Source organism: Excalfactoria chinensis, chromosome 2 (genome assembly GCF_039878825.1).
Source record: "Excalfactoria chinensis isolate bCotChi1 chromosome 2, bCotChi1.hap2, whole genome shotgun sequence".
Taxonomy (NCBI): Eukaryota; Metazoa; Chordata; class Aves; order Galliformes; family Phasianidae; genus Excalfactoria; species Excalfactoria chinensis.
In genome coordinates this window covers 43,876,163-43,902,897 of record NC_092826.1, presented here as the reverse complement: position 1 = coordinate 43,902,897, position 26,735 = coordinate 43,876,163, and the positions used below count along the sequence as shown (strand labels likewise).

The following is a 26,735-nucleotide window of genomic DNA, read 5'->3' as shown; positions in this document are numbered from 1 at the left end:
TATTTGATGCATTTTTTCAAGTTTCCAGAGTCCAGAATAGGGACTGCTTGAGCAGCTGAATCCAGGGAGTGTTAAGGGCACAACTTAGCTGTTCTGGAATAGACTCAAATGTAGATGTATTGCCCTGAGTTAGCTCAGATCCAGAGCTGCTTTGGCCATCACCATCCTCCTTACTCCATTTATCCATCAGAAAATAGAAGGTGCTACAGTTCAGTACAGTCATAAACACGTCATTACCAATGGAAAATTGTAAAATGGCTTTTATACTCAGCCAAGTTTAGACAAATGGAAAGGTCAGCAATGCTGGCACTGATTTTACATATGTGCATTAATTACAACAGAGTAGATCTTTGCTATTCATTTCACCTGTTAAATATGTATGAATTTGAATAAGAAGAAAAGATAGACAGAAAAGGGAAGCCAGGGCAAACTATGAATGGAACTGTTTCTGCTTTTCTGGATCTCACATTGGAAATGATTCAAAACTAGCCAATTGCAGGGTATGGGAGAAGTAAAGAAAAACATATCCTATGTCAGACACAGCTTTTGCTATAAAGCATTCAGAGGAGAGCAAGTCCAGATCTAGAATTGCTTACTGGACTCAACTCTTTGAAGACTGATTGGTATTTTTCCTATGTAAGGTCTGTAGGACATGGCAACCTCACATAATTAGCTTCTTAGCTGGACAGCCATGTTCCTAAAACAAATTCAGTGTTTTAAATGGTTCAACAAATTTTTTATTAAGTATCATTACTATTTTTTTTTTTTTTTTCCCTGCACTTACTGTGGATATCTGGCTTAAATTAATGCTAGAAAATAGGAGGAAAGGAATTCTGAACAATATCACAGGACATTCAGAATACACTTTTAAATTCTTGTTTGGACTGAATACTTTTGGATATGACAGATTCTAAGAAAAAGAAAAAAAATAAGTTGTAGCTAAGAGATTTGAATATAATTTTCATTATTAAAGCTTGCATACCATTCTTCTCATGACTGTACTGTAACTGCGTACTTGTCTGACAATGTAGTGCCCAGAAACCCTAGGCTATAGGGCTTCCATTGTAAGACACTCACCACAAATGCTATCAAAAACAGTCCATTCTCTTCTCAGGACAAGAAAGAGGAATGATGTGAGAACAAAAAAAAACAACAAGACATGGCTTCCTGAAGGAACATGAGGTAGAGAGCATTTACATTGTGATCATACTCACTGACAAGGAGATCTTGGACACTTTCAGCTATACTAACATACTTCAGCTTCCTAGCCTTGTGTTCTTGAGTCCTCATTGCATCTGTTTAGTTAAAATCGAAGGAACCTTGTCCAATCAGGGAGAGCTTTCTGCTACACTATGGCTCCCCAAAACTCTGGAGCCAGGCACCTCCAGGACTGTAAGACAAACACAGTACTGCCTGAGAGAAAATGTTTGTCATTTGTAAACATGGCAGAAAAACTTACATCTTCAGATGATTAAGACAAAGAGAGGTCTCCATAGTTTATCAGATATATTTCATGTATAATATACAAAAAACATGTTGAGTAGAGCAAACCGCATAGCCAGGAGGATATCAGAAGGTTTAGTGTAATTGATTTGACTGTTCTTTCTTAACTGTAGTCCAGGTTATGTGTGGAGACAATATTACAGATGTTCTTCCCTCCTCTGTACATCCTATTTCTGGTCTTTTAGTGTGGATTACTCAACCATATGGCATTGCTAACTGCTTAGGTAATATTTTCAGAGGAAGACTCAACCATTTGCTCTATATTAGGCACTGTTACTGACATCTGGAGAACACGGAAGAAGAACAGCAATGAGCTAGGAGCTGTTGAACAGGTAAATAGTTCAACCAGTCCTCTTCATAGAGCCATTTTTACCTTTTTCAAGAGATCCTACAAGAATTCAAGATAAAACATCTAATTGACAGTGGATAACAAGTCTGTGTGTACAAGTACGGTCCAGATTAAATTAACTTGTACTTTCTGTAATCCATTTGTCTACTTTGCCATGCATGGGAGCTGGCATTTACCCCAATAAAAGTGAGGAGTGATATTAACAGTTTCTTCATGCTCTATGTGCATGTGGTAGCTTTAACTCCTTGCAGAATCCAATGAGAGCTGTGCTGATAAGATTAACAGGGGATGCTTAGTCAGTGAACATGAGCTTAGAGTTTCCTGATAGTGTAATTCCTGCAGCCCAAGACTAATAGTGGCTGCATTTACATAAGCAATAACAGGGTGCCTCTGCCTTGTTCTCTGTAGGCTGCAATTATTTATACATTCAGCATCTTGCTAATACTGCTTCAGTTACAGTAGCTAGTATGCTTGTAAGAGACAGGCTGAATCCTGACGAGATACCTCCTCCTTATTATCACAAGCAGGTGTGGGGGAAATGCAGAAGAAATAATTGTTTCTTGGTATGGGAGTAACTTATTACTCGTTTGATGCATCATTATTAATCACAGAAGAACCTAGTGATGAGCTGCAGAAGAGTGATTTAATAACAAAGAAGGATTTGGACCTTGTGTGCCTCCCTTACCTGCTGCTAACACATTGATGCTAGTCAGAAGCAGGTAGCAGCTATTTGATGCCTGTGCATCTTTATACAACTTTCACATTCCATTGCGGCTTGTCACATTTGATACAGCATAATGCAATGTGACTAATTTAATCAAATGTGAAGTGCACTACAGTAACATGTCAAGTCAGAAAATTTGGGAGTGAAAAAAAAGGTGGGGAGGAAAAAAAAGTGTTTTTGCCAATTCATGGTTGGATAATTTTTCTCAGCTGGAGGGCTTCATTTTCTGAGCTTGGGCTTTTCTGTTCTGACCTTCTAGCCAAGGGCACATGTCAAGAGGCTTGTATCTCCCGAAGGCAGTGACACAGTCTATTAGGTCATATGAACTGGATCATCTAGTATTCGCCCACTTCAATTCAGGGCCACTATTCCTTGCTCACCCCCACTTTCCCCAGTGGTAACTCATGATACGATGCCCCTGCCTTTGACAGGCTGGGGAGGGAAAGAAGCATTTTATTGCTGAACACGTACATAGCAGAAGCCAGAAACTGAGCAAGCTTGCTGTGGTCTAGTGCAAATCATTTAGTAAGCCTGCATTCAATTAGCTACTTCTAAAACACAACAAGGAGAAAACACAATATTTACCAGTGCAGTTACATTTCTAACCCAGTATTTAACATTGTTTTTCAAGTTGTTGATCATAATCACAAATATCAAAATGGCCAGCATCTGGCTGGAAGCTCACCAAGATTTCAGTACTTTTAGAAAGCATACCCACTAACATGTTTTGGATGATATCATGGACTGTGAGTCCTCATTCACAAAGTAGTCATTCACAAATGCTAGCAGTTTTCAAACACATGACCACTAAAAAAAGTATACAAAAATCAATCAGATCATCCTGATTTATTCCTTTCTTTCAGAACTGCCTTTTCCCTTTGTACATAGGACATAGAAGACAAAGCAAAAATCCTTTGCCTCTTCTTTTTGTTAGACCCTTCCTTTTTTGCTTCTAGTTACACGTCATGGCCCTCAGAGGGTTGTAAAACACAGCAGAGGAATTTGCTAAGTGCTAGATGAAGCTTAAGAAGCATTCAAACTAGTGAAAATCTACTGCCCAGTTGGACTTAAGAGAGACTCTACAAGGCTCCAATACTCAAGAAAAAAAAGAAAAGAAAAAAAAACTAGGAAATGGAGCTGTTAGAAAAGAACTACTCAGGCAGTAGTTGTAGCAGACACACAGAATAATAAAAACTGAGAGAAAACCTTAAAAAAAACAGTACAATAAAGCATACTTATGTACTACAAGGAAATAAAAACTATTTACTTTTTTCTTTCTTATTCTTGCTTTAAGCATTGCTCATCACAGGGAGAAATTCACTCTTGCCGTTTGCTTCTTTGAGTACCAGAGAAGCTTTTTCACCCAGTATTCCTTTAATACAGTTATCACACACAGGTTTTGTAAACTTTCCTCATCTCATTAGGCCTAGAAAAGCTGTAAGGCTGTGCTAATTACAAATTATCAGATGCTGTGCTAGCTCCTCCTCCAGTGGTCCTTTTCCTTCTTTTAGCCCCACTTCCCTTGATCTTCCCAAGTCAGTGGGGTTGTCTTTTTTGTTTCTATCTAAGAATAAAAAAAGAAGGCTCTTTCACAAAGCACTAAGGTTAGAAAACAAGGTAAGCTACTGTTGTACTTGGAAAGGGCTGTTGGTGTTCACTTGCCATTCTGGTTTCCTTTACCTTCTTAGATATGAAATAAATGTTTTTTGAGGCTCTTGAAGTCTCTTTCCTGTTGTCTGGTAAGATTTCCTGGCTAGTTCTGTGTTTTCATTGTGGCTTTGCTGTTAGCTTTAGGTGGAACCCACCAAAATGTCTCATCAAGACATCTTAGGGCATTCCCATGTCCCTGTGGAGGAGAATGATGCAGCAGGAAACCAAGGCCAGCAGGGTGCTAGACCACGGCAAACTAGATTTCAGAGAAGAAAATGTAAGCAGCTGCATTCAGCACGGCCAGGGGGAGAAGAAACTAGAGTTTTGCAAGGTAATCAGCAAGAAGATGCTCGTATGGGGTAGGGGGAAAGGCAATTTTAATGTGACTTCAACTTCATAGAAATGCTCCTGAAACAACAGAGCACTGGGAAAGGCTGCCCAGGGAGGTTGTCCTTCTCTGAAGGTATTCAATACCCACCTGGAGGCCTACCTGCATAGCCTGTAGCAGGGAGCCTGCTTTATTGAACTCGATCTTTTCCAGTCCCTATGATTCTGTGAAAGAATTCCTTGTGTGTCCTGCCCATGGGTGCATATATTATTAAGGTGAATTAAGGCTCCAGAAGGGTGCCAGATCTTCAGGTGGTATTCTTGTGGCTGTTCTGTCCCTGTTATTAAGTGCTATCATTTTCTGATGTGCACAAAATGTTTGTATTACTTGAACTGAATTGTTTCTTTTTGCTTAATAACAGAAAAAAAATGAAACAAAACCATTTTTTTCATGTTGCAAACAGACGAATATGTTTCCGGATTATTCAGTATAGATATCTACTTTTATATAAGATGTGCATGATCTTGAAGCCTAAGTTAAAGCACTTAATATAGCATCAGTGTGGGCCCCATGTGCTGTGAGTGGAGCTGTTCACCAGCCTCAGAAGTGGAGATATTATCTGTGTAATGTGAGGATAGCATGTTTTCTCACACCATGCAAGTAAAGTTTAATGACTCTGATTTCCTGGGTTTGGAATTGGGCCTGGATTCCTGGAGCATTTCTCTGCACTTCCTAGGTAAAAAAATAAAGAGTTGTTTTCACAATAGTAGAGGCTATCGAAATAGAGTACAGCGCAGTTTCTACTTCCTTAAAACATAACTTTCTGAACTTGGACAAATCATACTATTCTCAAAGTAACCAATATGCCTTCTCAAAGGATTGGCCTAGAAACAGTTTAAGAGACTTGAAGTATTTAGTGATGGAGAGTTGCAAGGCACATCCAGAAACAAGCTTGTCTTTATTTATTTATTTATTTTAAAGATAACATTGTCTGTTGCTGTTTCTTTCTCCACAGTTTACAGATTTATGAGTCGTCCTCCAGCTATCAGTGTGCGCTCCACTGGTGAAGAAGCTCTGGGGCTGTCTAGTATCCCTGTGCCGAGAAACAGTGGAAAGACTGTGAAAACACTGGCTAGGTCTTCCAGTCCTTGGGTGCGTCTTGAACCTGTACCGTGTTGGGTCAAGGACTGTACTGGGCTGGCCTGCTCAGCAGATCATGGTCCTACAAGACATCTGCTAAAAGCCGATCTCCAAGCTGCAGAAGATAGCCCGAGATCCATGATAAGAGAGGAACTTTTCTCAGCGGGTGAAGACTATGATGATTTGGGGACCGCCAGCTCCCAGGCAGATGTTGTCAGCAGTGATGCTCCCAGAAGCTTGGCAGAAGAGTTTTCACTAGTTCCCTTAAATATGCAAACGGAATACTCTGCTTTGAATTTTGACCTGCTAGTAGAAAGATGTTTTAAAAGGCTCTGAACTTCAGCATCTCTGTTTAGGATTTAAGATACAAATTTTTTGGAGATATGAATGCCAATCTTCATGTACACAGTTTATAGAAATACAGGGTGAAGTCTGCATTAAAGCCATGAAGGTTCAAATGGGGTGAAGCCCAGCACATTTCTTTTAGATTGGCAGGCAGCCAGGAAAGACAAAGCTGGAGTTAAAATAAATCTTTTATATGAGTTGCCTTCTTTGGGAGTTTAGAATCCTGTAATAATCATAAGGTGTTAAAAATGGAAGTATGACAGTCTAAGCTAATATAATGACTATTTCTTTTGCAATTGTAATGGATATACCAAGAAATATCGTTGTATTTTGTCTCTTTCTCAGCAGTGGAGTCTCTTTTTAATAACTTCTTGAAGGATATTTGAAATTCAAAGCCCTCGTATATGCCACTATTTCCTTTCAGTAAGTGCTTTAATTTACTCTATAGAAGCCTAGAGGGTTTACTGTTTGGTTTGTGTTTTTCTTGATCTAAAAATTATAATTCACTGCATATATTTGGTTGTTCATATATACATAAACAGCTGTGCAAGGCAGTGTGAGATAGCTAGGCTACATCCTATGATAAACAAGGGGAGGAAAGCCCAACCATTCTCTAGTTGGGGTTAATTGATCATGTGAAATAAACAACTTTATTTTTTAAATTTATTTTGATCTAAAGATATTGAATTTTTCTTTCTGTTTGTCGAAGAATATGTAGTTGAAAGCAACTCAAGATCTAGGTTTCTCTGGTTCTTGTTTAGTCAGTAGGTGGACTTTACAGATAATGCTAGGCCAGGTTGTAAAACTACATTGTGTCATTACTGAAAACCTGACTGGTAAGCCTTCATGTTAATTTGAAATTGCATCCCATTGGCAAAGTTCTCTTGCATCTCAAGGATAGTATTCTTTACAAGGAATAGACTTGATGTAGTAGAAAAATTATAAATAATAAATAATTATACATTTTTTGGTGCTGCTTTTTTTTTCTTCTTTCTACCTAATGAAGAACAGTTTTGTTTTCATTTTAGGGGAGGGTTGTAGTTTATTATTATTTTTATTATACTGACCCACTTAATGGTGCTACGCACTTACTCTGCAGTGCTTCTTGCATGGCTAAACTTCTGTAACAAAGGTGCCTTTTCTGCTTTGGATAATAAGGGCAGGGATACAGTGGTGGCGGCTGTCTGTCCTGTTGATCACACAGGACAAGGCAGGCTGCCTTACTCTTCCTGGTACTGTGCCATTGTAGAGGATCAGTCTGCATTAAGAAGGCATTGCAGACACTTGTCTTAATCCAATGCAGTAGAAAAAGCAAAATGCCTAATTTTTTAGGGAAGGTTTGTTGACTTCTCTCAACCTGCCCGTGAGGTTAAAATTAAGCCTATCTTTAAACTTATTTGCTGAGTCAGTGTCCTCAGTGCAGATCAGCGACTCTAGATATGTGAGGCATTTTATGAATGGCGTGAAGTTTTACTGGAGCGCATCAAGCAGCTTCTGCTATACTTTACACATGTACCCAAATTGAGAATGGGCTACTGCATTAGTCAGATCTTGTGGAGTCTGTAAATTAAAGCTTCTTCTCAAGAGGTCTGTGAAAACAAACAACCCAAACAATGCTAATCCTAGGTGTTTGTTCTTGAGAATGGTGAAAGTAGGAATAGTGCTTTTCCTGTTACACCAGACCTACCCAATTAAGACTCACTCCTTTTGAGTGATACTTGCTTAGCCTTATAGGCTTGTTTTCCCTTTTTTTTCCCTTTTTTTTTTTTTTTTCCCAAAGGCTACTCACTGAACTAGAGTGAGACTTTGTGCATAGCAGCTAGTAAGGCATTTAGTAGGCAAAGAAAAATGAACAAAAACTGACATATCAGTTTCATTTCTTTGGAAATTAGGGGTTTCCAGCAATACTCAGAGCTGGTGCACTTAAATCCCATCAGGCCTATGAATCTAGACCAAAAAAAAAAAAAAAAAATGGAAGCTCTTCTCATCTGAAGTTAATATTATCTTCTGTTTGATGTAAATGACAACAAAACAGTATTGTAAACATGTATAGCTCAGTTCACCTGACAACTCTGTGCTATAAAGGTACAACAGGGTACCTTTACAATGCAGAAATTACATTGTCTGGTTCTTATAGTTGAAATACTGTAAGGTATCTATGGATTCATCTAAAAATTTGCCTTTGATTATATATGTTTCAGAAAGTGATATGTTTGTGAAGTCAGCTGGCATGGTTTCATGTAGTCTTTCAAGAGCTTCCCTTTGTGAGAAAGGCTCATGAAACTTTAAAAAAAAGTCAGAAATGTCACCACTGGGTAGTAAGATACCAAGCTTTGTGGAGGTGTCAGCTTCCTGACAGCGGGATTCAGTAACGTGCATTTTCAACTTGACAACTATACAGTTATTCCTTGTGCATCTGAGATCCCGTAAGCATTTTTGTGCATGCTTGTCTCTTCTCACAAATGATTCTACAACTGGGATTTTTATCACATGTTGAGTTAAACACAGGCGTAAAGGTCTGAAAGATCAAGACCTTTGAGGGAAAAATTCTTTCAGAGAAACTTCCTGGGAAAGAAAAGCCTGTGAGGTATTAACTTGAAATGTCTTCTAAGAAAAATAGATCAAACAAAGCTGAGGAACAATCAGGAAAAGAATCTCATAGTTCTCTTGAAGAAAGTAGACAAGAATCATTAATACTTGTTTGTGAACTTGAATTCATCTGCTCCTTTCTAGTTTATCAGTTTTTTAGTTAGTCTAATTAGCTTTTTAGGTCTTGAGTTTTAAATCTCAGTTTCTAGATTCTTCTATGTAAAACCCACTGTGGTCACAACCAAGGATGCTAGGACCAAAGTCCAGTGATGGAACAGCAGATATCACAAGACCAAGGTTTCTCATGCTGCTGAGCTTTAAATCACTGTTGTCTTCCAGTGTAGGTGCTGTAACATCTCCTCTATGCATTATATATGCACATCAACAAAATGGCAAGATTGATGCATGTATTAATCTTGCTAGGATGAATAATAAGTCAAAGTAGTACAACGTAGGCTAGCACTCAGTATATGAATACATCAGCCCTTGCTACTGGTGCACGCTAACTCTGACATTACTGCATCTACAGTCATACTGGCACCTGCCTTTTGTTTATGTTTTGAATATTCGGACAATGGTGAAGGCTGCTGGCCCTCTGCAAGTATCTTTTCTCATTTCTCACTGTAGTGACTTACAGGACTTACTTTCCCTGGTCAGATCAAGGACCTGTGAGAATGATGTCCCAGTGGTGTTCTTTTACTCCTTTCCTACATCTGCGGCATTATATGTGTTTTCTTCAACTAAGGGTAGGAAGTAGCGAAAAGGTTTGAGAGAGAAGAAACAAATCCAGAGGGTTAGAGACCAGATGGAGATGTGAACACAGGAGCTTTGTTCTGCCTTTTCACTGTAATTAATGCAGAGGGACTCTGCTTCATTACTAGGGCTCTAATACAATGCAAATGGTCATCAATTTTTTCATAACAGTAGCCTCACTTTCCTTCACCGCATCCAACTTCCATGTAAAGAGACACTTCACAATGGTCAAAACCAATACTGTTTTTCTGGGCCCAGTTCTAAAGCCAATAGATTATTTTTGCTGCTCTGAGAATAGATTCAAGGCAAACTTCGGTAAAGGATCAAAAGGGCTTTTTATTTATTTACTTAAGCCAATGTCCACGCCTACTTAACAAGATCCAAAGAACCTGTGTCAAAGTGTTAGCTGAAGTGCTACGAATAGCATGTTATTCCTTTCTCCCCACCTTCTCCCCCGGATAATTCTATTGTTCTTATAAATTTGCAGAATTCCAGCTGTGACTTGACAAGAGCCCTGACAGTCACAAAAGCTGAATAGTAAGAACAGTGCTCTTGTTCCCTGAATTATTTTATGCAGCTAAATTTAATACTTTTCCCCCTGCTTTTCTACCTCTCATTCTGGCAGATAGTTAAGCTGCAAATTAGAGATGTACTGAATTAGGCTTCGAACCTTGCAAATGCTGTCAAAAAGCTGACTTCGTAATTATGTGACTTTGATATCAAGCAGGTTATTGCCTATGTACAGCAGCACTTGCAAACATGTGCGTACTTGTAACTCTTGGCCTGGGTGCCGCTAGGCAGCCAGCAGGTCATTAACGTACAGTACAAGCGGGACGGGACCCCGCGTAGGAGCGCCTGAGAGGAAGAGTCAGAGTTTCCAGCAACCACTTTCAGTTGGCAGAGTTGTGATTGGAACCATGTGACACTTGGAGGCAATGTACCACAGGCAGCCAATTTATTACATATGGCAATATGATTAATGGTATCAAATGTTTTCTTTTTTTTTTTTTTTCCTTTTTTTTTAAAAAAAGTCCAAGAATACTTTGGCAGCCAATTGCGTAGAGTCCAAGGCAGTACAAATCCATTCCATTAATATAAAGTCAGGCAGATGAGGTTAAATGAGAGAGGGCCAGGGCCAAGATAATGATTACAAAGGAAGCTGTTTCAAAAAAGCAAAGTGTTTAGAGTGTGTTCACGAGCAACAGCCATTTTTGTCTTCTGTCTTAGGGACTTAATAGATGCAGTCTGGAGCAGGTTTCTGAAACTCAACAGCCTTCTGCTCTTATCCTGCCTTCCTGTAATCCAAAGGCTTGTTAATGGTATCCAACACAGCTTACATTCCCACAGCAGACAGCAGCAGAGGCAGAATGGGCTATCACTTGGGTGAAGACTGCTTTTTTTGCTTATGAGATTTATCAAACATTATGGTTCCTGAGCATGTGTCTGCTGCTAGCAGTGGCATAGCTGAAGATTACAACAATAACAACCAACTAATCTGAATGTCTTCTGTATTATTTTGTTGTTGTTGTTGTTCTGTGGGGCCTTTTATGTGTGTGAAATGCACGTGTACCAGTAACTCAAATGAAGAGGAACAAATAAAAACAGGAGTTATGCCCATCTAAAATTTCTCATATTTCTCTGATCAGATACTTACATACATGGTCCTCATATTTCTAAGACCAGGTCTCATCATCTTTGCTGAATGCAACTGGGCATTCTGTCAGTGATGTGATGTAATCATTCCTTCCTTGAGTTTTGGGGCAAGGGAGGTACAGAGTAGCTCACTGGCAGCTAAAGGCATAAGGTGAGAGTTGCTGCCCCCTCCTCAAAGGCTCACATGCACTGGAGCAATGCTGAAAGCTATCCTTGCATCTACAGGTACTTCTCGTCATCTCAGGTAACTAATGGCTGTGTTTGTTCCATTTTGCCCTGACCTGCATTGCAGAGAGCTGCCTGATCATCCCTTGCAGCTCCCAGCCAGTGGCCCCTCTGCTTCTATACACAGATGACTCTGTGTGTTGAGACTTGGGTTGGGATGTTGAGTGGTTGATGGGATTGCTGTTAAAAATTATGCTTGCACTCAAATTTAATCTCAGTTCCCCAAGGATCAGAAATCCTACACCTCAATGCCTTTTGCCTAATAACTGCAGCAATCGCAAACTCTTGCCTTCTGAAGGGTAGCATTGAAGTTACAGAAGTGCTAGTTCTGAATGATCACAACTGCACAGCTATACTTGGCATCCAAGTACAGTTTTTTATCTACTCTTTTTCCTCTTTTCTCACTCTACCACTATTATCAGTGGTAGCACAAAGCTTTTGTTATTACCTAAGACTCCTTCACCAGAGTTCTGTAATACACTGCATGAGGAGTAAGGTATTTATACCTCTCCTGCCTCAACACAAAACATACAGCAGGAGGTCTGACATGGTCTGGTGCTTCATTTCATATGGCTTGTGGCCACAAGGTCTCTCTTTTATGTGTGTGTATGTGTATGTTTATTGTTGTTGGATAATGCTGCAGTGTGCACTGGTGGGCCTCCTGCCAAGGGAGGTTTTGAAAGGCTTGTTTGGTCTCCAGTCAAGGAAAAGATTTATTTCCCTTTTTTCATGTGAAATTAATAGTTTTCTTGGCTAAATGCACTTCAGAGCTGCCCACCCCTCTGCTGACCAGGGAAGCGCTGAGAGCCTTGACCACTGATGCCTGACCCCATCCACACTAAATGCCACAAGTGGGTGATACGAATTCTCCCGCCTCATGGCTTGCATGGCTCACAGACAGCAGCCTGGCTGTACCAGTGCTTGTGTGTTAACAAGACTGGGAAACCTTTGAACAAATTGCCAGAAAACTTTTAGCAGGGCGAGTGTGGGAGAAGGCTGCCTGCACGAGATGACCCTCTTGCCAGCAGAGAGGGAGAGACAAAGTGTGGCACAAAGAGCCAGCAAATGAAAGAGCTGGCTCACAACTCTGATCCTTATGGACTTTTCTTGAGCTCTCGCTACAAAAAGTGAAACTCTTGTGATGAATACAGTCCTACTGTTGTATTCCTACGTTCCAACAATAATTTCAATTGAACCCTACAGCATGTGGAGTCCCTTTGCTTTTTAGGTCATAAAAGCGATATGTGGAGTAGAGACTTAAAAAATGGACTTTTAAAAGACTCCAATGCCTCAATCTCTCCAAGAACTCGACTGATAAATCTTCTGTGTAAAATGATCACATTTTATAGAGAAGAATCTTTGTTAGACATTCATTAGCAATAACATGTGAGCCAATTTAGGGAATGAAACCTTTCTTCTATATAAAACCCACCGTGGTCACTAAAAGTAATGACTTTTTCGGCCTACCACCCTTAAATTCAGTAGCAAAGCACGTGAATTTCCTGCATTGCTTCGTTCTCCAACAATTTGTTTATCTTTGAAGAGCAGCTCCCTGACTGTGTGAACTCAGGCACATCCAAAAGGTTAAGTAAGAACAAAAAAGTAGATCAGGGCCACAGATGTGGTATTTAAAATCATGACAAATTCTGGCTGTATTGACGAGGTCTGGAACAAGAACAGTTAATGGTCTGACTTCTATTTCAGGTTGTCTCCACATGAGAAGCAGCCTGGGCAGGAGAGAATTGAAAATACAACGTGAATTTAAGTGCTCTGAGGCTGATCTGAAGCCTTCAAAGTTGGTGCAAAAAATCCACTGACTTCAGCAGCCTTTGGAGAACTTGATACATATTCTGCTAATTACCAGAAAAGGGTGTTAGCTGCCATGCACCAAATAGAGAAAGGAAGAAGGAACACTTCACATTCAGAATAATTTTTTTTGTCTGTTTTTCTTTAGATCCAAGTTCTTTAAACAATGAGGTATGGAGATAGTAAAATGAGCACAGAATAAAGAGGACTGATAACCAGGTAGAGGTAATTTTTCTTGATTTAAAAACACAGTTGACAATTGGAAGATTTACTCCTACGTTCAAATATAATTCTTTTCTGCATTTGCCAAAGCTGTATCTGTGCTTTAAAGCTGAGGTGAGCCATGCCTGGAGTGCTGACCAGAGTGTTTGGGAGCTCACTTTCAGCCTGATTTCACTACCATTAAAATAGAGGGAAACTGTCCTGGCACATTGTGTCCAGCCGGGGATCCAAGGCATTCACTTTTGCCTGGCAGGTGCTCTCAGTTCTTAAAGCGTGGATAAAGACACTGGCTTTCTTAGGCTGAGTTTAAAAGGACTCCCTCAGGGTGTTGTGTAGGATTTATTTTTTCCTAGAGGAATACAGAATTTGAAACCTGTTTTGTTTTTCATAGTCTCCATAAGAATGCGAGTCTCCATCAGGCACAATTCCTTAGTGCCTCATTTGCTTCTATTATATTCCAGACAAATTAAGAACAAAACCATGGGGGAATGCATGGAGAAGTGTCAAAGTGACTGAGAGTCAATTTCCTGGGACTTTAGCAGAAATTTTAGTTCCCAAGTTGCTTTTAAAACAGGAATTAGGTTCCTGAGTCACTCAGGAACTAATGAAAATGTTCCTTTGATATGTGATGAGGAACTCAGAGCAGAGTGATACACAGTCCTTGGGGCAGAACTGCCCGGAGAGACTGATGGTAAGGCACATTTCATGCTGGCTGTAGCATTTTTAATGCAACTTATTAAAAAATAAAATTAACAGTGTTATGCAAGGAAGTGATAGATCTGACAGAATGAAAAGGTTTTAAGGTGACTAAAGGGTGGCATGCTGAGCTCATAATGCTTGAAAATGGGTGAGACCTTGGATGTGCTGGAGTGTGCGGTGGTGCCTTGGGGAGGTCTGGTGCTGCCTCTTCAAAGGGAGCGGTGGCATGTTGTGATGGAGGCAGTGGGGCTGATGCTCATAGGACACTGTCTGAGTTGCAGAGGTACAAGCGGCTTCTTTCACTGATTTCCACAGGCTTGGGAAACTTTAGTTTCTCGATCCCTTGATGCCAACATACTCAGCTGTGGGCTCCCACTAAAAGGCTCCTCCCAGGCTGCATGTTCCCATGGCATCCTTTGTGCTGACAGAGAATGGGTGAAGGAACCTACTGGCTGCAAACTAATCCAGGAAAAGTAAGCTGGGGATGAAAGCCAGTTTCCAACTAGGTCAGTTTCTTGATTTGGCTCATGCCATGGCTGTTTGGAGGCTAATGCTAGCAGGAAGGAAGGATATTGCCTTCTTACCAGGGACCTGTACCCACACCAGCTCAACTCTGTTGTGAAAGTGCGATGTAACTAAAACCCAGCAGACAATTTGGGGATTTTTTTCCTCTGTTACAGTAGAAAGACTTTTAATTTACCCACATATTATGACTTCATTAATAAGGAGGAAAGTAAGTAATGAGATTGTGTGTACAAAATGAACAATTTCGTATCATAGCAAGTTGTCTGGCGAATTCTTTCATGAATGCTCTCTGTGTGATATTTCTATAGTATAATAGATTCTGGCTGTTCACTCTAATAATTCTAAGCTTCAGGGTAAGATTTTATTTCTCTTTTGAAACTAATATAATCAGTGGTGCTGGCACAAAATTCCCCGTGTGTTTTTGTGCATCCTTAACACTTCTTGGGATGAAAGTGAAACTTATATTATTTAGAGCAGTTCAAAGAACTAAGTTCCTTCTCTAATGGTGGCTCCTGCTAGAATTCCTTATGAAAAAACATTAACCAACCTAGTGGAACTACAAAGCATAGTAGGTATTCTGTGTTTGGAGAAGGAATGGGTCCAAAAAGCTTTAGAAATGTTGGTGTCTTTGCACAAAAGGTTTATTTTAAAAGTCACCCAAGGACAGCGTGGGTATTTGTCTATCTGGGAATTTTATTTATATGCTATCCGTGTGAACAAAGCTCCTAGAGATGAGGGTAAAGGATTTTGGCAAAGCATGAGGTAACTTAGGACAATAATGATGCAGGCACCAGCATGTGTTTTGATTGAATTCTGTCTTCGCTTGTTAGCTTTGATTCACTGCTCTGTCGAGAGGATCACAGAGCTTTCCTGTGCTCCCTTCATTTCCTTTTCTTGCTGAGAGAGAGCACTGCTCCTGCTTCATCCATTCAACTCCCAAGCTCCTGATCCTTTTCTTGGTTCCCTGTGAAGCTCCTCAGTTTTTTCATGGGAAAGTTTATCGTGTCCTGTCTCTGCAGAGCCAGAGCTGTGTCTGCGGCAAGCCAAACTCAGCACTGCTGAAGAACTTGCTACAGCAGCCCTTCCCAAGGCACTGGGAGGAACGAGTTTCTCATCTGCTGGCATGACTGTGCTGATACTAAGTGGTTCTCAATATTATAGGGTCTGAGATTTCCCGTTAAACTGCACAGAGTTTCTCATGCTAGAAGAATAGCTTCAAAACCAGAATGTGGTCATATGTGCCAGACATACTTCCTCTGTCTTCCCACATTCTCTAATGGCAAAAATCCTATTTGCTTCAACACTGAGAAGATTTCCTGCTGCCCCCTGGACAGCACAGACCTTTCCTTAAGCTTCAGCAGCCAGACCTTCTTTCCCTCCTTTCCCTCCTTTCCCTACTACTATGCTATGCTACTCGAGCAGGTATTCCCAAGGCCTTCATGGGACTTATTTAGCCAAAACTAAGGTCAGCCTGGAGTCACTGCTGTGTTTTAGCATGTGGTTGCAGTCCTACGAATTGGGTTTCTTTGTAAGAATACTCAAAATCTGAAGCATATTCTGTGTTTATTTACATTTTCTACGCAGCTTTCTGAAGTTCCTAAGGCCTTGTTATCTGATTCATAGGACCATGAGTTCATAAGTAAGTAGTAACCCATCACCTCATGATTTTTATCCATTAATATGAGTATGGCTTTGGCCATTAATAGCAACTAAATCAGACCTTGATATGCTGTGGAAAAACAAACAAACAAACAAAAAAGCCAAACAAACATCAAGGCTTGCTTTTATAGGTACTCATTAATAAACAAAACAATCTGCAATATTTAATGCTATGAGTTTTAAGGAAAAGAAAATTACCTGGTCCAACATCAATAAAACTGCCAGTAGAAATTCTCTCATCACCAACACACACAGTCATCTAAAACAAACACTTGTAAGTACTTAACAGATGGACAAGTGAACCTTGGGATGAATGCATTAGAGAAACAGAGCAATCACTGTGTTTTTTCAGCAGAAGTGATACTAACATGTAAGGAACAGGTTAGAAATAATTTGATTAGCTGGAAGTATAGGCTCAGTTCATAGCAAAATCGGTTGAGGTCTGCATTCCTGTTTCACAGACAAAATAAAATTCATTTCACTTGCTGTGAGATTTTTAGATGATCTGGTTCTATTACTAGATGAATTTTTTTCTTTGTCTTAAGCCAGTAGCAGCCTTACTATCATATATATATATATATATATTTCATCCTGTGCTCCCTGAAGTCCTACAGTCATTTGAGAGCTGAAGTTGCCCTGGTGCCCTTGAGGAGTACTTTTTCCTACTCAGCTGTGCAAAATGCCACTTGTTTCCTCCACTGCTCTGCAGAGATGACTGCATTGCAGTGGACTTCTATCAGTTTGCTGTGAAGCCTGTTATAAGTGTCTTTTTGATGGCCTGAAAGAGCTTGCAGAACATGGTTAAAAGCTAAAGAGACTTACAATTACAGCTAAATTAATGACTGAAACAGACCTCTTGGAGGCTGCCTTAGTAAATTTTCTATCATACTCGGGGATAACTGCATTATAGAGAAGTGAAATAAGACTGGTAGCCAGTATTTTTCCTCTCCATTTTAGCTTATTCTTAGCTTAAAGCCATTTCCCCTTGTCCTATCAGGGATCACTGCCTTCATGTTCTTTTTTTTTTTTTTTGTGTGTGTGTGTGTGTGTGTGATGAAATGCACTGAGATCTCTTCATCAGTTTGTGTACATTTGTGTGAATGTCATAAAGGAACTGTAACTGAGATGAAAGCTTCACTGGAGGACCAAGCCATGAGTCATGGTCTTTGTGCTACTCGGACTTTGTTGAATGCTTATCAGGATGAAAGTGCTCTGCTCATCCCCTCCCCATTGTCCCAATTGATTGGAATAGCTTTCCCATTTGGTTAATGGTGCTTTTACCACTGAAGTCAAAAGATAATGGCTAGATCCAAGGCATATGACATGTTGCAGTGGTGAGACTTTTCTATACCAGTGTATTTCCCCATTTAACTTGGATTGAGAATCTCCTGACTCAGGAGACTTTTAGTTCCTTGTGGCAAAGAAAAGAGATCCAGATTCCCCAAAATTAGTCTGTGTCACTGAGGTTTCCGGACTGATTTTAAAGAACAAGATTCAAAGTTCATATTTAGAATTCAAATTTTGCTCTACAATTAACCAAAACAAACAAATTTCTTGAGATTTGAAAAATGTCTAAAGGAAATCCACCTATCATTAGGCAGTTATTCAGGCTTTGTTTTACATCAGGCTGCTCTTTAACTAACTGATAAATAACCCGATCTGGCTATCAATTACTATTTGAAAATGATTTTTATGCCTGTGGGAGCCTCTTACTCATGAGGTAATTTTATGCTATAGAAATACAGATTATTATTGTGTGCATCCTTTAGTTTGAGATGAATGGATTTTTGGTAAGCTTACACAGTTTTATGTAAGTTTACAGTTCTGTGACAGGTAAATAATTTTCTAACACTAATGATGTTCTATAAATTTAACAAAAGAATGTGACCCACTGAAGTCACAGATAAGACTACCTGTGCCACCTCAGTGTCTTTTGGGAAGATTCCTGTGCCTTAATTGACTGCAGCAATATCAAGTATCACAAGGTGAGGCTTTGAATGGTTCTTTACAGTGCTGGGAAGCTCTTTGCTGCTTTTCCAGAAGATCAGATTTCCTCACATTGATGCCCTGGCACGGACCATTGGAGGTCACCTTGCTATAATATTATGATTACATTTCCAGATCATTCCTTTTCCAAAAGGCTTTTGTTCCCCAGAAGCTGCCACCTGAATAAAATAATATTAAAAGACAAGAAAAGACACTGGCAATGAAAATGATTCTCTGCAGAATTAATAACTGCCACAGCATCTTCTTTCCTAGCTATTCTATTTCATTGACGGTGGCAATAAAAAATAATCACTTAGAGACCATGTCCTTGCAGGCTGGCAGTAAGTCTAAATGGCAACAGCTAAAAAGAATGAGAGAAGAACATTTAAGATACATCTATTATTGCCTTGGCTTTTCCAAAAATGTCAGAAAGAAAGGCTCAGCATTTGTGTATGCTTGGAGGAAACAGGAGGAGAAGGAAGATGCTGTGATCTTCTCCTGTATTCGTGAGCTGTTAGATAGGGCAATGACTAGCCATATGTAAATAGAAGGCGGTCTCTGAGTTTGTGCTTAGAACAAAGGGAAGAGCTAAAAATATATGAAGCTTAATTTTGGTACAACCATGGTACTTTTGGTAAAGGCTTCTGTGTGATCCTGAAAGATGATGCTCCACCTTCATCACAGAAACTGATGAGGGGGTACTGAAAGGCCAAGGTACCACCTCCCATCCTATTTTCTCCTCTGTCTCAAAACTATTTTTGTATTTGTCCTTCCTTGCTGCTTCTTAGCACTTTATGAACAGAAACAACACAGAATAAATAGTCTATCTGTTGAGAAGACATATTGCAGCAGATCCCTCAGGAGCGCTGCAGCTCAGTTGACATTTTTGTCTCATCACTGCTCTGGAGAATAGTTTTGCTTGTGGATTCTGAGATGACTCACATAATGACCAAATGTAAGTGCATTTCATAAACATAATAATCTAACACTAACTGCAAGGTTGGACAATGTTCCTCTGCCTGACCGTGTTTGTGTGGACTTGGTGATAGAAACTCTTCCATATGGAAGGACAAAAAAAAAGACTCCAGCAAAATCTGAGGATGTCTCAGCCCATCAGACTTGGCAGTCTTTTTGTTTATGGTGAGTCTACTTACTGAATTCTAATTCCAGGGCCTGAGGTGTGACACAAACACCTGACTGGGGCATGTAAAGACTTTCTGTTTCTAGGACAGCTGCAGCCGTTCTACAGTAGGAAGAGTGAGGCCTACATAGGGCAGCCATCTATCTTCTTCCTTGGCTCCTGTGCTTCTCTGCCCGACTCCGTAGACAAAGGTTTTTTTTCTAAGTGTTTCTGACAGCAAGATGGGAGCTGTGACAGCTGGGGAGGGGTATCAGCTTTCTGAAAGGCAAACATATGGCCTCTCACATGTGTGGGCATTTTGCATAGCTACAAACTCATTTCTGATTACCTGTCTGTAAATAATGAGGCACTGACTTGTCCTGCGTCCTTTCTTCCCTCCATCTACAAAACTCTTCTTCCATCTTCTGCATTAGAAATACAGAATGCCAGATTCAGTGTAGCACTCTATGTATCTGATTTTCAACGCTGCTTGGAAAACCCTAAGGCCAGGACTGAAATAAGAGCTGAAATCCAAACAATGTGTGACTGAACACAAAACAAATCATGGCTCTACAGGAATATGTTGTGACAGCTCTGCCTTCTCCCATAACTGCTAGTCAGTTTCCCCCCCTACATTTAAATAGCACAGTATACATATTGAACCAGTGATCGAGTAAAATGGAAAATGCATAGTGAAGCTAAGAAATGCTGTGATGTAAAAATCTTCCAAAACCTTTCTGCAGGGCCTGGTTGATATTCTCTCTCCCTATCTCACTCCACTCTTTCTCTCTCTCCCTGATAAAAATGGTAGGGTAGGCTTTGCTTCTAAAAAGCAAGGAACAAAGCTTTGAAGAAACCCAGGATGGGGTTTGCAGTAAATTTAGATATGCCCATCATAACTGGACATCTGTATGTAAATGAGACAAAAAGTCTGACCTGCTATGGAGCTTTGACAATTACATTAAAATTCATCCCTTCTCACACAATGAAAATATCTAACAAGACAACATGGACCTGCAGTATCCTCTACCGCGGTCCTCCACTCCACTTTTGGGGGACTCTAGGGTTGGTGAAGATGGAAGTGAGGCTAGGTTGCTTGCATCATCCTAAAGGTACTCAGAGGTTTCAGTTGTGCCATCTGCAGGTGTTGAGGCACCCACCTGAGTTGCTGAGCCCTCAAGGATGGACCACTAGCATTCAACAGATCAGGTGGACTGAGTGAGTCCTTGCTCTCACCTTTGCTTTGCTGCAATTAGTGCCCAGTCAGGGAACATGAAGGCTTAGCTGATGGGGGACCACGGGCATATGGGTGCAGCTCTCAGCTCCTGATGAGGGCAATGTTGGTTAAGTGATTCTGACATTCAGCTGAATTTTGACTGAAAGTCTTTACTGTCTCACACAATGGATGTGCAAATGAGGCCTTTCCTATTTCAATCATTTCTCCTTGCTAGCAGCAGTGGGCTGGCAGGCAGGCTTCCCTTCTGGATGTCCCCGCGGGGCTTTCTTGGGGTCAGATGTCAGTGGTGAGCTCCTTGAGCCAAGGGACATATTTTGCTCCACAGGAACACCAGTATTCTGTATGTGCAGCTAGAGAAAAGGCAGATGAAGAAAATGCAATGAAAAGACAAGGGGGCAGCTCTAACTCTGCTCATTTTTTCCCCTTCAAAAACATTCTTTCATTTCCAGTTTTGAGTGTTTTTTAGGGTACTCATTAACTGGAAAACAAGAACAACTTCCAGACCATTATGTGCCATGGTGAATCGAAACACTAGCCAGGCTGGGCTGATAGTGCCAGGGTCATACAACATACCAGTCGGTGCAGGCTATGAAGTGCCAGGGTGATTTGAGAGAACAGCTTGTCCAAGATACAAATGCCAAAGTAATTGGAAATGCCTCCTCACAAGTCAATGTATAAATCAGCAAAGTGTTTTAATTTAACAAAGTGTGTGTGATTATCTTTGGCCAGATGAAGGAGTGGTGCAGGCACTGGGCAGGGATCTGCTGTTAGTTTTACTGTCTGAGTGCTGCATTTCCTTATTCTTACAGCATTATGGGTAAATTTCATTACAAGAGATCACAAAAGCGAGGTTGCCAACCCCTGAAAGCTGCATACTGTGTGCTCTGATATCCTTTGAAGAATGGGGAATTCCTGCAGATTCCAGAGACCTGTCAGTATGGGAAGTGGAAATATAATTTAGTGCTTATGTCCTACTGGCTTGAGGAGTATTATTCAGCATTCTACCCTGGAGCTCTATAAAGCCCATGCTAGCTTCCCTAAGCATCCCATAGTCCAGCCGCTGTTCTGGCCTGTCACCTGGCTCTGGAGTGTCACCTTGCCTGAAAAATCGATTCATGTAACTCTACACTGATGGCAGATGGGATTTGGAGTAGACTTCCAGCTCAGAAACCATGACTCCCCATCGTGCACTCAGAAAGTCTCAACTCCACTTAAGAGAGGCTCTGTTAGGCTCAACAGCTTCTGGGCTGCACAATTAGGACCCCCCAGCTGGATTAATGGTCATGACTAGTTGAAGCATTGTTCTTCACTGTAAAATCATGATAGAAATGACTGAATATCAAAGAATAGAGTTGGGATTGGATCTTTTGCAGGAGCTGAGACTATTAGGTTAATGTTCATAATGTTTCTAAAACTCCTATGAGTTTTCTAGTTCTACAACAAACAGCCATGACAGCTACCACACTCAAAAACTGATACATATATAATTTTGTTTTGTTTTGTTTTGTTTTTTTCTGAGACTTGCTCAAAGAAATCAGCATGAATGCGCTAAGGTTTGTCATCTTTGGATTTCAAGCTTGATTTTACAGGTTGAAAGAATATTGAGAATTTTTGGCTACATGTAGTCTAAATTTCTGGTTCAGCTGGGGTTAGGTCATCATAAGCTTTGAAAAGCCTTGCAAAAGGAATCCTGAATTAATCCCAGAGGGTGATAAGAGGTCTTAACGCTGCATGAGAGAGTCCAAAATACTTAAAATGAGAAACATGAAAGCTTGAAGACACCGTAAAGAGGGTGGAAATGGAATCAGTAATTGATGAGGATGTAATTGGGATAGATGGGTGAAATTAGAAAAAATATGCTTTCAGAAGACTAGTAATAATGATGACAACTTATCTCTTGTGTAACAGGTTGAAATCTGCTGAGAAAAGGTTTTATAACATGACCATGTATCTGACTCTGATACCTAAGCTGTACAAATCCCATCACAGAGGCATAATAGCTACCTTCTTCCCATTGAAAGAAAGCACATCAACAGCTCAGTGACCTGTATGTTCCCATGCAACAGAAATTTAACCTCTCCTCACTTATCATCAGTGGAACAGTATTAGACAGTGTTGCTGGACAGCTTTGGGTGACTGTGGATTCATTGTTTGCAGAAGTGATCCCATAGTATTTCAGGAAGTATTATCAAATGGGTTATAATGAAGTACAATGATTCTACTGAAGCTTTTATGATGCGCTTTACAAGACTTGAAACTGGGACACAGAGTCTTGCTGATGCCTTGGTGTTCCAATTAGCCAAGGCTTATTGTGTTTGATTGTCCTTCTGTTTAACAGTATGGGGCTCTGCATTCCAAAATCTTAATACAACATTCCACCTTAATAAAATAGAGATTCCCCAAAATGCAAAATCCTCACTGTAATGACAGTGTAGGAGGGTATCTCAAGGAGTCTCTTTCACGAAAAGATAATCTCAGAATCCCAAGTATCTGCTCAGAAAACACAAAACGTGCATCCTCAAGTAAAAGAAATGACATTGGAGCAGTAGTTCAAACACTCACATATGTTTATGTGCTGCTTACACTTGACAAGCTCAGCATTTTGTGGTTCTTTCATGGCTGCAGACCTACACAATAGGCTAAACATGCGCAGATGATAAGCATGGGAGCTGAGACCTAATTTCTGATGATGTAGAGGTTAAGTGATAAGAATACCCAAAGACAACAATTTATGATCAAATTAAAATCCTCTTCCTGAATCTTTTGCATAAACCAGGTTTTTCCTGAGTATTGTCTTGCATGAAACCCTGAGAAACAATCACATACTGTAAGTATCCTGGGAGTTTTCTAGAACGGTAGGGTCAGTTATTAGCAGGTCATTGAATGATGCTGGAAGAAAGATATCAGTAGAAAATAAAACTGACAGTATTTCTGTTTTCTGCTTCATGAAGGTAATTTTCCTGAGGCATTTTTGGGAAATGAAATTAGTTGTGTTTAACATTATTATAAAGCAGACGTATCTTGCCCTGGTTGAAGCTTTGTAGAGGCTTACAATCGTTAACAAACTTGAATTGTATTTTTCTATCTCTTGAGATACTTTTCATCCTATAGCTAGATATCTACCAATTGTTGACACAAGTGAAAACAGCACAAAGTATTCCATCTGCTGCAAAAAAAAAATCAATAGGCAGTATTTTAGTCTACAGTACTGAAAATTAAATATATATTTCAAGGAATAAATTCCACAAATGTACAGAGGGTCAGAATCTGGCCCTTAGACTGAAGAGAATTTCAGACCTAACTAAGACAAATCCCTGCAGTGAAGAACAGAATAGCAAACAGGGCCTGTAGAATCAGGGTGGAGGTGCTTTTCCTTGGCTTTCTATGCATAGAATAGGCTTCTTACAACTTCCTGGAATTCTCACTCCTATACACGAAGGACCAAATTTTTGCAGTCCTCAATTGCAGTTCAGGACTCATTACACAAGACCTACCAATGCCTCCCAAAAGTGTAGGTTAAATCATTTCTGAAGAATTTCCCTTTTTCTAAGAGATCTTGACTTGTTAATAAAATAACGGAGTCTAAGAGAACATCCATTTTGGGAAAGAATGTGCCTTGTTTTCCTGTCTTTTTTTTTTTTTTTCTTTTTTTTCTTTCTTTCTTTCTTTCTTTTTTTTTTTTTTTTTTTTTTTTTTTTTTTTTTTAAGAGAAAAATAGCTTTTGCTTTTGCAAAAACCTTTAATTTCATATGGGAAGCCACCTTTAAGACTCATCATTTGGTAACATGCTCTGGCATTCCCCTGACTCTTTTTCCACATCCATTGCTAGTGGCTTGTTGTGTTCCTTATCCCTTGAGCCAGCTCATTAGCTGGATGCATGGCTGCTCCCGTCGATCATCAGAGCCTGCTAACAAATCCTGCAGGACTACCTCCAGGCCCAATAAGAGAGATATTTGTTTTGTGGTTTGCGTTTTGCAGAAAACACTGTGTAGTTCTCAAAGCCTAAAATAAAAAGATTAAAAAAAAAATAAAATAAGGGGCAATTTTCATACAGTGCTAAGTAACATAAATTACAGGCCCCAAATGATCTAATGATTCCTAAGGCAGAGTTCAGATGCAGTAATTAATTATCCCAACATGGAATTCATAATGATCAACTCTTAATATGTGCATGGGGGACTGGATGTCTCAGGGTTTGGTAATGGGATAGGGAGACTTTCACCTCTAGGTTGCTGATTTGAATTTGACCCAGTTCTCCAGTGACTTCTGAAAGCTGCAAGCATGTGCTGTTTGTTCTGTAGCATATATAAAATGAAGTGATCTAAGCTGCTTTCTAGCAGTCCTCTGTCCATAACACTGTTGCCCAAGTACAAATGACCTTCCGTTTGATCTCCTTCATTGGTAGGCCAGGGGTTTTATGGGTAACCACACTATAGTCTGCCCTTAGGGGTAGCTTCTCCAAGGAGTATTCCCATTGGGACATACCTCTGTGGGAAGCAGCCCCAACATGCCCTGGGGAGAAGATAGCACATAGAAACCAGTGTCATGATTGCTTTCAGCTGCACATGCAATTAGCTGTGGTAGGTGCTATGGCAATGATTGTGAAGCCACATGTGCTCCCCAGCCCCTTGACCTGAGCAGAGTGGCTCAAGATTGTGAGGCTTAAAGCTTCTACCAGTTCCTATGAAGTGCCTTCTGGCACTTTATGGTATTATGTACTTGACGCTGGTCATGCCATTGTGCCCATCCTGCAGGCAGTGTTTGAGATCTACTTGAGGAGTAGGAAGCATACATGGGCTTTTGTCCTTGAAGATTCAGGTGGGTTGCCTCAAACCAACTCCCACTTCACTGAGACATGGCAAAGGATGGCTTCCCTTTGTGCACATCTCAGACAGGAAGGGGCATCTGTCTCTGAGGATACCAGTCCAGGGATTATCTTTATTGTAAATCCAAAATGGAACAGAACAAGTGTATCTCCCAGAAAAAGGGAAGCAGAGGAAGTACTAAGACTATGGTTTGTTGAGTTCGGTAGAACCACATTTCTTAACTTATCCAAAATTTGGTAAGTCTGGTTGAAACAAATTTAGCCATGTATAAACTCCCATCAAGCGGTTGAAAAACCTGAAAGGTCTGCATATGTAGCAGAACAAACCTCCTCAGGCACAGGTAAGGGTAGAGAACAACATGGCAGTGTGTATGCTTGGGAAAGTGGCCAAAGCAGTCAGGACACAGTAAGATCTTTTCCAGTCCCACCTTATTTGATTTTATGAATTATATTCTGTGGTACCTGTTTCTGTATTGGCAAGGAATAGGATACTGCTAGCTGCCAAAAATTCTGGTATTTTCTTCCATTTCCTCAGATGCTGGTAAATAGGTCAAAGTACTAAGGAATTGAAAGTAGGATCTTGACAGAGAAAACGCAGCTTCAATCTGCTGTGTAAAAATGTGCGCACTCCTGAAACCAACATATTAGAGAACAACTGCCCTAAAATCAAGCAGTAGAAAAGTAGTTAAAACAATTTAAACAAAATTTAATCCATGCTGGGAAGAAACCACCTAATTTCTGAGAAATAGGAACTCTGAGCCAGTTTAATAATGGATGTTGGTCTTTTCCAGATTTTAGCAGAGTTTTAACCACCATCTGAGATGTGAATTTAGTTCCTCTTTGTGAATCTTGTTTCTGAAATGAGCAAACAAACAAAAAAAATGCCACCTTTGTACAGTGTCTTTCTGTACAGTTGAATTTAGCCATAATTTAGCACTTTGTAGTCCATTCTTTTTGAATTTCCAAGCTTGGTGTAATCATTCTTATAGAATGAAAGTGAGTGGTTGGGCATACTTTACAGAAAAAATTATAATGAACAGCAAATGTGCAATACTTAGGTCTGTCAGTCCTGTAGTCTTAATTTCATCCTTTTGTTGACTCATAAGAGATAGAAAAACTGAAAAACTGAAATATAAATTGTTGTTGGGGATGTGTTGCTCTATGTACTAATACATATTTCTGGATTCCTGATGAAGGTAATTCAGATTCGCCTTCACTCTGTCCAGCTCACCAGTATAAGATCACAGAATCGTTTGAGTTGGAAAAGACCCTTAAAGTCCATCTCCTTCAACTCCCCTGCAATGAACAGGGATATCTACAGCTACACCAGGTTGCTCAGAGCCCTGTCCAGCCTAACCTTAAGAGTCTCCAAGGAGGGCGATCCATCACCTCTCTGG

The 26,735-nt window shown here is 40.1% G+C and overlaps 1 protein-coding gene across 1 annotated transcript; it reads left to right on the top strand.

Moving 5' to 3' along the window:
- Positions 1-4,129: 4,129 nt before the first annotated feature.
- On the top strand, positions 4,130-6,930 carry LOC140248809 (uncharacterized). The gene is made up of 3 exons (XM_072329849.1): positions 4,130-4,193; positions 4,371-4,557; positions 5,570-6,930. The coding sequence occupies exons 2-3, from the start codon at positions 4,386-4,388 to the stop codon at positions 6,028-6,030; spliced, it is 633 nt and encodes a 210-aa protein (XP_072185950.1). The 5' UTR covers positions 4,130-4,193; positions 4,371-4,385; the 3' UTR covers positions 6,031-6,930.
- Positions 6,931-26,735: the final 19,805 nt, after the last annotated feature.